Source organism: Ochotona curzoniae, unplaced genomic scaffold (genome assembly GCF_017591425.1).
Source record: "Ochotona curzoniae isolate NIBS_2020 unplaced genomic scaffold, NIBS_Ocur_1.0 contig_66, whole genome shotgun sequence".
Taxonomy (NCBI): Eukaryota; Metazoa; Chordata; class Mammalia; order Lagomorpha; family Ochotonidae; genus Ochotona; species Ochotona curzoniae.
Window position 1 is genome coordinate 27,366,582 of NW_024466512.1, and position 15,806 is coordinate 27,382,387.

General features: G+C 45.6%; 1 protein-coding gene across 4 annotated transcripts in view; it reads right to left on the reverse strand.

Moving 5' to 3' along the window:
• PLCE1 (phospholipase C epsilon 1) overlaps positions 1-15,806 on the reverse strand; it is a 239,590-nt gene that overhangs the window by 15,126 nt on the left and 208,658 nt on the right. For all 4 annotated transcript variants that reach the window (XM_040992440.1, XM_040992438.1, XM_040992439.1 and 1 more), the window contains 7 exons: positions 13,133-13,254; positions 12,214-12,331; positions 10,289-10,420; positions 8,721-9,011; positions 3,803-3,966; positions 2,395-2,656; positions 715-833 (listed from right to left, as the gene is read on the reverse strand). In XM_040992440.1, the coding sequence (XP_040848374.1) occupies positions 715-833; positions 2,395-2,656; positions 3,803-3,966; positions 8,721-9,011; positions 10,289-10,420; positions 12,214-12,331; positions 13,133-13,254 (1,208 nt within the window). The remainder of the gene's footprint in view (positions 1-714; positions 834-2,394; positions 2,657-3,802; positions 3,967-8,720; positions 9,012-10,288; positions 10,421-12,213; positions 12,332-13,132; positions 13,255-15,806) is intronic.

The window sequence follows — 15,806 nt, forward strand, 5'->3', positions numbered from 1 at the left end:
CCTACTGGGATTTGCTCAATTAGCCTTTCTCCCATTTTATTCATTTGGACTGATCTGGTTAATAGCTTTGCCCCGCTTTATTCATTTTGGCTAGCTACCCTAGCAGGCACATTAAAAGCATGCGATTTGGTACTAATGGTCTTGTGTTTTGTTCTGCTGCTTGCTAGCTGTGTGACCTAAAGTCTGCTTAGCACTTATCTTCCTTATCTGTAAGAGGGAGAGGATACTTCGTTGCCTCCTGAAGTTACTGAGAGGATTGACTGAGTTAGCACATATGTAAAATGCCTAGAGTCAAGCATTAGCCTCTGCTTTAGAAGTTAAAAAAGATTTAAGAAGGAGTGTGTATATATTCCCATCCTTTGGTTTAGCCCCTAGATGTCTATCACACCTGGGGCTGGGCAGGGGCTGAAGCCAGGAGCTGGGGACTCACTCAAGCTCTCCCAAGTGGATGACAGGAACCCAACTGCTACAGCCATCACTGCTGCCTTCCAGGTTCCACACTGGCAGGAAGTTGACGTGTAGAACCTGAGCCAGGAATGGAACCCAGGCACTTGACTATCCTGATCCCTAGGCTAACAGCCCACTCCCACTGTTGTTCTCATTTCTATAGCTGCCTAATTCATGACTCACTGGCCATATTGCTGTACAACAACAAAAGCCCACCTCAGGATAGCAGTCTCCATAAATATACTGAATGAAATAGAATTTAATTACCAAAGAGGCTGGCATGGCACTGCCAGAGGAATTTTCTTCCATCCTTCTGCTATTTATGAATAAACTAGAGATTTCCAAGACTTCATTATGGAGGTTTCGCAGCTGAAGATGTCGATATCCTGGAATAATGCACAATTGGGAAAAGCTGGTTAACACACACTGTAGAGTTCTGCTCAGACAATACTCTGATGAGGTTTAAAAAAAGGACAGGTAGAAGTAGCACCTTAGGATGGGCAGGGGATGCCGACAAATGTGCACCCAACAGATGGCAGGAGGGTGCTGCCATCTGGGGAGGGTCTTGAGTTCTCCAATGATGTTTAATTTGTCCAGGTGCTGCTGTTTTTAACTTAAACTCCAAAGGTAGTAAGAAAACTTTTTTCCCCTACTGATGCATCTACAGAGTCTATTTCACAAATATTCCAGCATAAAGACGCTTGAGTGACAATGTTCCAATATCGGATTTGTTCACTAAGTCATACTGTGAGTACTGTTTGTACAAGAAGGAATAATAAATATGCAGCCAGTAAAAGCAGTCATGTTGATGTAGTTTCTAACACAAAAAGTCGCAGCAGGACGTCTATTCCGAACACACCTGTGTGCTCATGTGCCATGTTACTGGCAGGCATAGCTCGCAAAAGGTACAGATCAGGAGGGGTTATGTTGAGAAGATGGAAAAATTGATTTTCTAAAAACTGTTTTTACATCTCTATTTTTATACATTTTTGTAATAACTATTAGGCTGAACTGTGTTTCCCCCATTTCCATCTCTGTCACCCCTATGCCAAAGGCCTAACCCCTGGGACCTCAGAATGTCACTATTTGGAGAAGGGCCTCACCTAAGTAGTTACATTAAAATGGGGGTCATTAGAGTGGATCCTAATCCAAAATGAGTTGTGTCCTTATAAGAAGGACACCAGTTTATAGACACAGCTAAGGACATCAGATGTGCACACAGGTCAAGCAAAAACTATGAGAAGACAGACAAGAGGGTGGCCACCTGCATGCCAAGAGAGGAGGGCCTCTGAAGAGGCCATGCCTGCCATGCCAGCCGTCAGAGCAAGGAGAAAACCATTGACGTCACTGCATTTTGTTAGGAAGGTCCCAGCAAACAGATACAGTGGTGGGTGCTACTAGCACACTGGACAAGAGGACAAGGAGAAGAATCGGAAGGAGGGAACTGTGATGTGTTTGTGAGGCCTGGGGGGATGGCAGTATGGCTGTGGGAGAACTCTGGCACTCAGAGTATATCATCAGAGGCAGTGTTTCTGGGAGCTTTGTTGGAAAATCTCAAGTCTTACCCCAGATTTGCAGAATCAGGGTCAGCATACTATCAAACCCCTCACAGGACTTTTACACACATCAAATTTTGAGAAGCAAAGCACAGGCCAGGAGCACTAGGCCAGAATTTCTTAGAGTGCCACCACAGAGCCAACACGCAAGCCAACAGCTCAGTCCTTTGCTTGGGTTTCTCCCTTCCCTCCCCGCCCACCCCAGTCTGCACCTCACACTCATCCCCCACTTTCAGTGCTGCACCTCTGGCAGGTACCCAGTCATGGCTCACTCACACCAGTAGCCACACTCTGAGACACCTTCCTTTGAGGGTCCTCTCCTTACGTCAGTCCTCGCTTTATTAGAGGTGCCAGGGCTGACTGTGGGTGCTCTGGGGGAATTTTATTCTACCTCTTTTCAAAGCCTTGAGTGGTAGGATTCTCTGGGCTGTCACTGCTGAACTGTTGTTTTCCACGACTGCAAAACGAAGAAACACAAGATCTTCAAAGTGAACCCGGAAGAGAAACTGTTCATTCCACATGGGGTTCAGGGTGTTCCGGTGGATGGGCTTGGTGCGGAAATGGCAGCTGTCCAGTGGCATGCCCAGGACGTCCACTTCAATGCACGGGCTTCCTGTGCTGTTACTGGGGCACACGTTTTGTCCAGAAACAACCTGAAGAAGGGAAAAGTAGAGTCAAAGTCTCTTGATGGAAGAAAAGCAAAGACAGCCTCTGCACCTCACTACTTCCCTCCATGAGGAAAACCAGATGGGACAAGGTCAACCATGAATAAGACTGCCGAGTAAAGAAAACCTTCTGATTGTAATCAGGTCATCACATGGCTGAAATCACGCGTCAACAGCATTCGCTCAACTATGACCTTGGCATTGCCAAGATTCCACTATCTTCCAAGTGAGGTTTCTGACAGAGGTGCAGGAACAGGATACCTGGGTTACTGAGACTATGGTTCAGTGTGGCAGGAGGATAGTGCACAATGGAATATCTTTTTCCTGCATAGTTTAGTTTTGAAACAAGTCACTGGGTATGTTGTTTAAAATGATTTTGGAGCGTTCTGTGAACAGATGTCACTCCGCTCTACTTCAGCTGGTCCAAGAGAAAAGGGGCTACTGCCCTGTGGTCTTAGGGAGAGAAAAAACAGCTTGGTGGCAGGAATACCTGAAAATGGGGTGCCCCAATGCCTGGGGTGTCACGAGTAGAGAGAGGGCTGCTTGGCATCTGTCCCTTGGAAAGTACAGATAAGCTCCAATGAAGGAGGGAAGAATTGACCTTGACCACCCTCCCTCTTTTTTGCAATTCCCATATTGCTTTTTTTTTTTTCCCCCTCTGCTAGGAGAAAGCAAACTGAATGAAGAGTTCCATTCCTGTGTCCTTAGATACGATCAGCAGAGTTTAATAAGTTAGTGAAGTGACAAAAGCAATACAGACAGACTCAGGAATGACAAAGATTAGCCAAAGGAGGAAAGATACTGCATTGTTTTTGTCTATGGATCCAGTACGTCTGATGCTGGAGCTTGTTGGGGCTTATGAGGAACTGACCTAACAAGGAGCTCAGCTTTAATGGCCTTCTACTCGGAGCTGTGAACCCCGCAAGAGAATCAGCAGCATCAGTCCCTCAGGTGAAGCAGGAAACTCACAGCCCCATCTATCTGACCCTGGCAAATCCAGTGCCCGATGACAACAAGCCTAGCCAGAAATCGTCAGGGCAACTAAATCTGCATGCCTGGTGACACAGCGCCTTTAATATAATTCAGGGAGCCTTATCCGCCTCACTCTGGGGTGACAACAGGGACCCTACTCACAGTTAAAGAATAGATAGCAGGCTCCATGTTGTCCAGATCTCTTTCCAGTGGAGAAAACTTCTGATACATGGGACAGCTCTTGTCCCACAGAACTGGGGGTTTCAAAACATAACCGCAGCCACCATTCGCCTCAAACATTGCAGCATTTAAATGCAGAGGGAGATCTGCAAAACAAAGTTAGCCAGGATTTCTTGTTAGTCTGTCACTTGAGAGTTAACTTTCAAGAGAACCTTGTATCGAGTTTCCCTGAGCTTGAGCCCAAAGAAGTCATCTTCATCCACTCATCTCATAGACCGAGGAGTGCCCTCTCTGCCCATTCTGTGTGCTTTTGGCACTGGAGGTCAGCCGGGAACAAGACAGACAAATCCCCGTGCAGGTACAGCTGACAGACTGGGCAGGAATCCATTGCCCCTAATCACAACCATGTTTGCCACCAAAATCTCCTGCAAATACAGTTTACCCATTCATTTGGAAAGCCTTGTGCATCACCTCATCTCAAACTGAATTTTGGAAAGGAATAATGGTATTTCCTTATCACCAAACACCAAACCATTTGGACAACTGTATGGCTGGCTCTTGTTATCTCAAAGCTGAATGACCTGTGCTTGCTTCAGCACAATACATACTGAACGCTAAATGGTCAGGCAACCACATTGTGGTGAAGTGGGTTAGGACATCTAAATCTCCTTTTAGAGCAATGGTTCAAGTCCCAGCTATTCCATTTTGGCTCCAGCCTCCTGCCATTGTATCCTGGGAGGCTACGTGGGAGCCCTGGATAGATTTCCAGGCTCCTGGTTTTAGCCTGGTCCAGCCTTGGCTTTTTGTAGGCATTTTGGGAAGCAACCCAGTAGGTGGAAGGTCTCCCTCTGTATTAGTGCATTTTAAAATGAATTCCTAACAATATTTAAAAGATCAAATGTAAAGAAGTTTTAATTATACACAAAGCAAAGAAAATAGCAATTTCTCCTTGAAATATCAATTTCAATCCTTTACCCACAATGCTTTTTTAGTTGCAGTTAAATATGAAAAAAAATCATCACATATGATTTATATCATGTCCACAGTTCTCTCAACCATAAACTTCAGAAGCTTTCACAAAGGCTTTGAGTCTTTTGTGGCCAAATTTTACTTGGCAGAGAGTTCTTTGATGAATGATCTGATGCCTGCGCTGTTTCTGGACTCTTGCACACTCACATGCTCATCTGATGGCTCAAGTCTGTACAAAAGCTTCCCAAATGAGCAAGGAGGTTTATGAGACACACCTGCTGGCTGTTCCCTCTGATATATTCCTTCCACGGATGGCCTGAACTTTGTTCCATGGACCGACATCAAGGAAAAGTGTAGTAAGTGCCTTGGAGCAACGAGAAGTTGGCCCCCACTTTTGTGTCCTCTGCATGAAATGTTTCCGTGTGTGGGGAGATTGGCCTGGCTCTTATGCAGGGATTCCTGGGTTAAGATGTCAGGCATTCGAAAGCTCCTTGGTCTCTGGTGTCAAATAAGTGCGCTGTACCCCATCTTTCTCTAAGGTCTGATGGGACTGACTCTTGGCTGCCCTCAGTCTCCCCTGCAATGGGAGGAAATGCTCCTCTCCGGCCACTCTGGGACAGGTACGTGGAAGTGACTAGAATGACAGGATGAGGCCGACTTGCTCAGGAGAAGGGAACAACTATGAAATGGACATGCAAGAATACTTCCAAAGCTCGTGGAATATGGAATTCAAAGGAATTCAAACATATATTTTGATATCAAAACTTTTGAAATCCAGGCTTTTTTTTTTTCATAATATTTGTTTTCACAAACTTTTAAAAGAACCTTTGTATATTAAATTAAGGGGAATACTAAGGACTAGGCAATATCCTGTCCTTCATATGCATCAAGTGCTTCCCATGAGTAGATTCTTCTAATACTCCCATTTTTTCAGAAGCAAACACTGAGGTACAAGAAAATAGAAACGCCCAAGGCACACAGCTAATAAATACTGGGAGCAAGGATTCCAACCCAGAAGGCTTGAATCAACACTGCTCGCCCTGACATGGGCTACAAAATGAGAACATAATAAAAATGTCCACTCTAGCACTTGGTGCCCAATGGATGATAATTACTTTGTTATGATCATGGTGCTTAGTGTGAAGTCTAATTTCATTAGTTCCATGTTTGTCCTAATAGCTTTCCAAAATTTTAAAGCATGCTTTCTTGACTGAGATCTCATTTAGTGACCCAATAGGCAACTCTGACCCATGTTGAGTCATGTGGTTTGAAATGAAGGTGAAGCCTCACATTAAGCCTTCCTCCTGTCCCCTGGGAGTGGCTCCAGAAATTCGTGGAGGTTACAATTTGAAAAGCCCTCTTCTAACCGAGGGAGAGAGCATGCATGAACCAGTGTCACCCTATGCTCTAACTCCAAGGCATGCTGACGGTGCCGAAGCATGCCACCTTCTGTTCCTTGAATCTTGTTTTAAGTGGACATGGTTCAGAGCTGGATTTCAGAATGGCTCAAGGAATGGCACGTCCCCACGTTCCATCTGGCCGAGGACCCCATGCCATCAGTGGGGCCTGTGTGTCTGCACTGTCCCTGGCACTTCAGTTGCCTGGGCATATCCCAAACCAAACGCATCCCTGTTTGCTTGATAAAACCATTTGGCTAATGACTTCAAATTACTGAAAATATTTCATTATCAAGAGTGCCAGCGAACGCAAAACCACAGACAGAGCCAGAGATGTGATCCTACAAGCCACTTGGGAGAATATTGAAAAGAAATGGAAATACAATTTTCATAACTTTGAAAGTATTTCACTATTATTTCCATCTGTGAGTCCAAATCAAGCTGTTTTTATAATTTATCAAGCACACTTAATGATGGTTGGCGTTTGTGGAATGCACTCAGTATGCCAAGAGCCATGCTAAGCACGTATGGTTCTTCACTTGGATCATCTCATTTCGTTTCAATTATAAAGGTGCAAACATAGCAAAGGCAAGAAAAACACAAGACCGTTATCTCTAATCATGTGCCTTTGAGGTCAGCCACAGCTGGGTACTACTGGCATCAGCGCTGTGGGGCTGGCTGGTCCCTGGGCTAAAGCTGTGGTTTGACCTCAGCAGGCGCCAGGGTTGTGCTGTGGTTTCTGGTCCGGCACAGTCAGTCAGTGTCTGATTCAGTTCACGTGAGATGAATGATAAGGGCTGCTCCCTGCTTGACTGCTTAAAGGAAACAGTGTGGTTTTGAATGTGATTCTAGAAAACGTTCTTTATAGAGTCCTTACTTCCTAGAGCTTCCCTGCTCCCTCCCAAGAGCCAAACAAAGATACCATGCTCTACCCTTCAAGCTTCCAGAGCCCTGGAACTTGCAGTGTAAATTATCCTGCATCCTTGGGCTAATTCACTGCTTTGTGCCTCAGTTTGCTCATCTGAGAAATGGGGATCATAGATACCCACTCTTGGGGTTATTATGAAAACCAAACGAGACAGCAGGGTCAGGTATGCAGTCCTGTGCCAGGTGCCCAGGTTGTGTGTGGTAAGTGGTAGTTCCTGCTCTGGCGCATCAGGCCTGAAGTGAGAGGCCATGGACGATGGAGTCATGAACACTATTCGTTTTCTTCCTTGGGTGGGTACTTGTAGGAAACTACCCATTATTCTCTGCCTCATGTGTGAAAAGGGGTGATGAGAAGGCAGAGTGGTGCTAAGTCACACACACACACGCACACACACAGTGTTGTAGTGATGCTCTGGAGTGCTGCAAGAGTAATTGTATAGTGAGGTTGGTTCTAAGCGGCCTAAGGAAAGCCCTGCCCAGGAACACTTCCCCAAGCAAGTGGGTATGGCTCCAGAGTGTGTTTAAAGGGGAGGGCAAACTGCAAGATACAGGATGGTGTTTATTTTTTTTTTTAAGCAATTAATTATTTTTAATGGAAAGGCAGATTTACAGAGAGATGGAGAGAAAAATCTCCCATCAGTTGGTTCATGCCCCAAGTGGCTGCAATGACTGGAGCTGAGCCAATCCTAAGCCAGCAGCCAGGAACTTCTCTCTCACTTGAGTGCAGGGTCCCAAGACTTTGGGCCATCCTTCATTGCTTTTCCAGCCCACAAGCAGGGAGTTAGATGGGAAGTGGAGCAGCCGGGATGCAAACCAGCATCCATATGGGATCCTGGTGCTTGAAGAGGGAGGGTTAGCCATTTGAGCCATGTTATCAGGCCAAAGGATTAGACACCAGGGTGTTGTCTAATCTAGTGGTTACGGTGCTCACTTCTGGGGCTGGCATGCTGGTGTGAGAGGCTAATCTTTTGATCCAGAAAGAAGCTCCAGGCTCTCAGCATTGGATCAGCTCAGTTACGGCCATTTTAGCTGTTTGGTGAGTGAACCAGCAGATGAAAGATCTTCCTCTTTTTGTTTCTCCGTTTTATAAATCTGCCTTTCAAATTAGAGCAATTTAAACCTTTAAAAAAGCACTGATGATGCCCACTTGCTCCACCATCATACCTAAGGTTGGCTCCAGGCTTCGGCTTCTGCTCTCAGCTTGCCAAGGCTCATGTTGACAGTCAGCGCTGATGGCACCCATTTGGGAGACCTGGATTGAATGCTTGGCTCCCACCCCAGCCATCTTAGCAGCTGGGGATGAGCCCATAGATAGGGCCTCTGTTTCCCAGCCTCTTCTTCCTCTGCCTCAAACAAATCAGTAGGAAAAGAGAGGAGACAGAACCAGGAGACCTTGGCAGCTCCTCCAAGGTTCTTTTCAATCCCCTGAACTATGAAGTGCCAGAGTCATGGTTCGACATCAAATGTACTTATTTCTCATCCTCTCTGCTCTCTTTACTATGTGCCCCATCTAGAACCTTGCCCTGTTCACACAGTGGTGAGTGTTTGCCACACTGACTGAAGAAAGATCAGGCACGAGGGAGAGAGGGCAGGCTGCGGTCCATTACCGTCCGTCTGGTAGTTGAGGGCCACGAGCTGTATGCCATGGAGCCAGAACATGAGGGGGTTGGGGTTGGAGGAGTCGATGCGGGTGGCGGCCGGGTAGGTCCTGAGCAGCTGGCAGGCGGTGTGCTGGATCAGTTTCTGGGAATACCTGCGGCACAGCCGTTTGGCGGCATTCTCATTCAGCGACGAGATATGGTAGCATCTGGGAGTTCTGATGAGAGCACTGAGGGAGGTGGCTGGGTTCACAGAGGAGCAAGTCTCCTCCGAGGTCTGTCGAATTCCTTCCGAGAAACCTAACCCCACCCCCCCAAAAAGATAAGCCTCTGATTAGTGGTGAAAACTTCCACCTTCTTTCCCACTTAGAACCCAGAAACATCCTGGCGAACAGGTGTGACACAGGAAGACAGAAGACACCCTGATATAACCTGTGAGGTCATTTGTCAGCTTGAAGCAACACCTGGCTACTGAATTGGGAGTACAGCTAGGGACAAGTATTGTACAGCACGTTAAGCCACCACTTGTGACATCATATGCCACAGGAGTGCAGGCTGGAGGACCTGCTGTTCCACTTCTGATCCACCTCCCGGCAAATGCACCTGGGAAAGCAGTGGAAGAAGGCCCACGTGCCTGGGATCCTCATACGGGAGACCTGGATGGAGTTCCCGGCTCCTGGCTTTAGCCCAGCTCCAGCTATTGTGGCCAAATGGAGAGTGAACCTGTGGATGGGAGGTCTTTGTCTCTAACTATAAACAAATCTTTTAAAATAAAATGAGAATAGCAATTCTGATATGAATGAAAGCCTGATGTCCCTTGATTTTGGACTTTGACTTGTGCCATAGGTATATACCTACAAATACACAGCAAAATGAAAAAATATAAAACAGGAAGCAACCCAAGCATCTGACCAGTAAGGAAGCCATTAAATCCATGAAACAGTTAAATAACTACATAGCCAATGGGATACCACACAGGTGTTAAACAGAGTGAGGCAGACACATGTATAGAAAGTGAAAAGTTACAGCAAGCGTAAACGTTGCGCAAGTATGTTCAGTCATGTTCCATTTGGATCCACTTAAAAAGCCTTTTCATTTTCTTGAACAAAATACAATAAACTTCACAGTGCTTACCTCTGAGGCACAGCACCAGGACACTGAGGGAGGGAAGGAATTTTAATAATAGTTTGTATTGTTTGAGCTTTTAGCCATGAGAATTTATTACTTTCACAACAAAAAAGTGATTAGAAATAAAATGGATATATCTTCTGGAGTTACGACGGCTAAGAGAACAGTTCCAGAAACCACTAGGATGTTCCAAGGCGCCTTTAGCTTTTAGTTTTGAGGCAAACAGCAGTAGAACATGTCCAAGGAAATGTTGTTTTTAGTAAGTTCAAAGTGTAAATTAGCAGATTTAAAAACCTTTATAGCACACTTGGTTAATGAAAACACTTATGAAAGTAAAAAAAAAAAAAAAAAGAAAAATTAAAGCATTCAAGGGAGTGCTTCGGCAGTGAAATATCTGAGCCCTGGTGTATGCAGAATCAGGCAACGTTACTGTAAGAAGGCGACTTTACTTTTTCCAGATGTTTTGTTGAACGGTGCTGTCTCCCCTGGGCTCATTCTCCCCGGATTGTTGCCAAAGATGGACTTCCTGCTTTTCCTTTCTTTTCCTCTGCTAGAGCCAGATGCATTTAGAGTTGACAGGCCTGTTCCCATAAAATGAAAATAAATAAGCCAAAAACGCCAGGCAAGGGAACTCAACATTTTCCATCCCTGTTCATGTCTATTCTGAAATTCTACTACCCCCCTTAGAACCCAGCACAGAAAATCCACCAGCATTTTCGGCATCATTAACAACAGCCCTGAGGGCAACTGCAGCCAAGTGTTCATCTCTGTGGCCAAAACTACGTGCTCATAACCTCAAAACCCTTCATACGACACCTGATTGGTTGCAGAGCACAGAGATGCTTATGAGAAGAAAGTGTTTTAGTCAAAACACCACGTGCTTAGCCTATGCCTCAAGTCCAAAGGCACAGCAAGAGACCTCTTGACCTTCCCATGATCCTCCATCTGTTGACAATCTCTATCTTTCACGTGGATCTCAAGTACCTTTGGGAATCCTTGCTCCTCATTTACTCTGTGCTTAAGAATCTGCAACAAAGTTGCAGTTGGGGGGTTGCTGCTTTTCTAAGGAATCAGAGCTGCAGGAGTGGGGACCCTGGAACAGCACACCCTCCACCCTTGAACCCACTGCCATGCTGGGCCAGCCACAGTGCTCTTCGGCAAGTGAGGGACTTTCTTCCATCATCAAAACACTTTCTCTATTTGCAAATATGACCAAATGCACTTGTGTGATATGAAGCCATGACCTTGGAAACTAATCTGACAAGGCTAGGTCCTTGCATTTCTTTGTATTTCTACTTGCTAGATATCCACTCATATCTTCCCGGATAAGATTTGCTGACAGACGTAAAACAGCTTCTGCCAAAAATTTAAAGGTAGTTTACAAGAGAAAACTTAAGAAAGCTCTATTTATTGTCTCCCCTCTGGTGTATGAAAAGGCCACTGTTACCTCAACTTTAAGTTAAAGATTTTTATTTAAAAGGCAGATTTACAGAGAGAGGGAGATGGACACATCTTCCATCTGTTGGGTCACTCCCCAAATGGCCACAATGGCCAGAGCTCAGCAATCCAAACCCAGGAGCCAGGAGTTTCTTTCAGTGAAGTATCCCATGTAGATCCAGGGACCCAAGGACTTCAGCCATCTCTGCTGCTTTCCCAGTCCATTAACAGGGAGCTGGATAGGAAGTGGAACAGCCAGAACTCACACCCATGCCCATATTGGATGCCGGCACTGCAGACTGAGGGTTAGTCTGTTGAGTCACTGTGCTGGTTCTACCTCATTTCCTTCGTTTGTTTGCTTACTAGGCTAAGATTTCTGACCCATTTTCCAGGCACAAAGAGAGAACTGGTATTTAAGATACATTCCGGGATGGAGCCTGGTGCTATTGATTAAGCTTTTGCATGCAGTGCTGGTATTCCCTAATTGGCGCTGGTTCAAATCCTGGCCGCTCTACTTCCAATCCAGCTCTGCTAATGTACTTGGGAAAGCAGTGGAGGATGGTTCAAGTCCTTGGGCCTCTGCCTCCATGTGGGAGACCTGGAAGAAGCTCCTGGCTCCTGGCTTCAGATTGGCTCAACTCTGGTCATTGAGGGCAACTGGGGAGTGAAGCAGCAGACAGAAGATCTCTCTGTCTCTCCTCTCGATAAATCTGCTTTTCCAATAAAAATGAATAAATGTTAAGTATGAATCAATAATAATAATAGAAGATGTAGCACAACTCTTGATACTTCAGTAGTTCATAAATTTCAATTATCAGACTTTGTTGTTTGTATTATCATTAGTTATTAAGGGAAAGTCCTGGTCAATCTGGAAAGAGAACAGCTTGTGCTGTGTTTCCTCATGAGCCCTACAGCGAACGGCAGCCAGGACTCTTACCTGGAAATTTCACGGCTTGGCAATAGATGACGAGGTCAGAGAGCTCAGGTGCAATCTGTCTGCTTTCCTTTTTGTTCTGAGGAAGATAGAACTCCTCTCCCAGCTCCATGTCATAAACCTGTCAAGGGGAAATGACGCTATTTTACATGGAAGGTCTGAATTCCCAATCCCCTGAATTCCCAAAGTTCTTTACCTGCCCTTCTCTGGTGTTAGCAGTGTCACACACCTCCCCGCCCCGACCCGCTCTCTGCTCTTCATACATTTGCCCCCGTCCCTAACACCTTCCCTGGAGTGGCAGTTTTCTGAGGGCAAGGCGTGAGCCTGGTTCCTCCTCCCTTGGGCATGATCCACGGCTTACTCCATGGTCTTCTTGGTGCAGTCAGTGGAGGACTGACTAGCCTCAGGGGTGAAAGGTTGTGAGGTCTTTGTGCTTCATTCTCTTGCAGCTGGGTCACTGCACCTGTCCGAGATGCTACCACAGTCTGTGTGCTGGGAGCCACTCCCAACAAGAGTCTGGCTGCCACAGGATCTTCCTCTCCACATGTCATCAGTGCCATCGCTGTTACACATCCCAACCAGTCCCCACCCATCTTTTTGAACGTTCCTTTAAGCTTCTTGCAGTTCCTTACATGTACCACTTTGTCCCGTTGGCCTGAATGCTCCGTTTTTCTCCACTTGGTCAGATCTTCCTTCCCCACGAGCCCGTCCCTGACTCTTGGATGACCCAGAGCACATAAGCACTGGTGACAGGTCTGTCTCTTTCACTAACCATGGCTTGTGCCACCTGGCTGTCTCCCACACTTCCACCTTCCAGAGGCAACGTGAGGGGAGAGGAAGAGACTGGGTGGATGTTGAACCCCACCTGAAACTGACAGGTGCATCACCGCCAAGTGTCGCTGAGCAGAGAAGATGCACTTACCTTTCCTTTGTTGCAAGCAGAGTTATCGGTTTTCTTTATTCTTCTTGGGGTCTCCTCACTGTACTCAAACTGAAGCTTGTCATTGCAGGACTTGTTTTCAGGTCTGTCTTCCAGAATGTTGTCTGGAAATCAGTTAGCAGGCTTCAGTGAAAAGGAACGGAATCATTTACCCCACGGCTTCGTGTTCCTCACTGTGAGGACAGCCACTCACTGCTCATACTCATGATGAGATGGGCGCTCTGGCTGCGCACACTAAACGGCGGCTTGAAGCGCATTTTAAAACTCGGGGACAGGTGTTTGTTTTTAGCTTGACTCGTTTGCCAATAGCTTTGGCACCATAAAGTTAAGATGTAAATGGGGCTGCTCGTTTTCGTACAGATGGTGAGAACTGGGCAGTCATTACGGGAGAGATCCTGTACTGAGAAGCTGCCAGCACAGAACTATGGGAAGGATTTGGTGGATGAAGCACTTCCAGGTTTAACCACTCTTTAAAGTGAACCTATTCACTTCTTTTTCCTGGAGAAAAGCCAAACCAGAGGGGAAAACATTATTATATACAATAAAAAATTTACAATTATAATTAATTGGAAGGTAAGATTTTCACGATTGTGGGCTCAGTGTGGTGGTCTAGCGGCTAAAGTCCTTGCCTTGAACATGCCGGGATCCCATATGGGTGCCGGTTCTAATCCCGGCAGCTCCACTTCCCATCCAGCTCCCTGCCTGTGGCCTGGGAGAGCAGTGGACGGCCCAAAGCTTTGGGATCCTGCATACGTGTGGAGACCCGGAAGAGCTCCTGGCTCCTAGTTTCAGATCGGCACAGCACTGGCCGTTGTCATCACTTGGGGAGTGAATCATCGGATGGAAGATCTTCTTCTCTATCTCTTCTCCTCTCTGTATATCTGACTTTGCAATAAAAATAAATAAATCTTTTTAAAGAAGATTTTCATGATTGTTATTCATTAAGTGATAAAATGCATATATCTAAGTGTGACAGATACTGTTATATTTTAATTATTTCCCCCAGCAATTCTATTCAGAATGATTCTAAAAATGTAGGAGATGTATTGTGGTCACACTCTCTGAAAAGGGATACAGCAGAACGTGAATTTTCCCTTCAAGGCTTATCATTCTACCAGATCACAAATGCTTACACCAGAGTGGCCTCATTCCAGATCACGGCCATGCAGGCCGCTGGGAAGCAGGAAGTAGATGAGATAAACCAGTTGACTACATTTGCATTCACAGAGGTGTCATAATTTCATGCTAATCAGGCCCGAGACACGGGAAGTGAAATGCTGCCCTCCGTGCAGTTGCAATGGCCAGGTGGGCGGCGTTTACCTTCCTGGTGGTTACGAGCAGGGGGCGGGAGGGACATCTGCTACAGAAAAACAGAATCGGAAAGGGGGAAAAGGTGAGGAGAAGCCAGACAAACAGGCAGACCGGGTAAGCGAAGAGATGAAGCCAAGCGTCAATAACAAGAGCTCAGAACACAAGATAAATGAAACGGGAGACACTGCACAGGGCCATGTGCCGAGGGTTAAGAGATGCAGTCATTAGAAACAGAAGATATTATTGTTAACATTAACCACTCCAATGGCTGCGACGCTCATGTCATTCAGTTACTTCAAATGGACAGAGATCGATTAGTCGGTTAGCAATGTGCAGTCACTGCCGAAGAATATGCCCACACTGAGGTCCAAGCTCCGATTTGTGCTGCAGTAAATATTCAAAACTAGTCAAGGTAAATGCTGGAGAAAAGCATTTACTGATTTTCATTAAATTCAACGAAATAAAAAGCAAAATCAAGACCCCAAACCCCCAAATAAATTAAAAGATATGTATCAAAGCATCACAAATAATGATAGCTTGATTACAAGGTAAAGAAGAAATATTTCAGAGATCTAATATTTTTTGACTATTAAGGGGGTACAATCACTAGCAATAAAAGACATCATTGCTAGCATTAAATTCAGACAAAGAAGTACTCATTAAGAATTTATTACCCAAAAGCAGGCCCACAATTCCTAAAATACATGACTTCCTTTGCAACCTCCTTAGACTTTTTTGGGGATACATTCTGTGGCTCAGCATCACGGATTTGTTTGTTGATTGACAGCGAAAAGCAGCAAGGATGTTCATTCCCTCCTGAAAACTCGGCACCTGAATTTAGCGAGACCTAAACCTGGCATGCCTGCCAGGGCCCCAGGAGACTTGGGGAACTCCTGCCCTTGTATGCAGGCTTTTCAGAGCACCTTTACTTCTGCTGGAGGTGATCATCCGAGTTTCTCAGAGGGACTGCGAAACACAAGAACCTTAGAAATCTTTACGTGTGGCTTTCATTTCGTATCTGCATTACTTTATTCTCTGGGACACTGCCCCCACTACAGTAGATCCACAGGAAGGAGAAGTCAATATAAGGATATTCACATTGCCATGGCTTCTCAGCTATAGGTTGCAAATTTGTCATTTCAGTTGCATGTTGAGATTTAGCCCTTGTGTTATCTCATGAAGTTCTAGACCAACTAGTTTTCCAGTTGATGTTATGAGCAGAAATCAATAATCAAGGGCACACGTTAATTAAAATTTTTTTTCCCACTTTATATGAAAGGCAAAGAGCCAAGCAAGTGAGACAGACAGACACACACACACGCTCTGCTACTTTACTCCCCCGGAT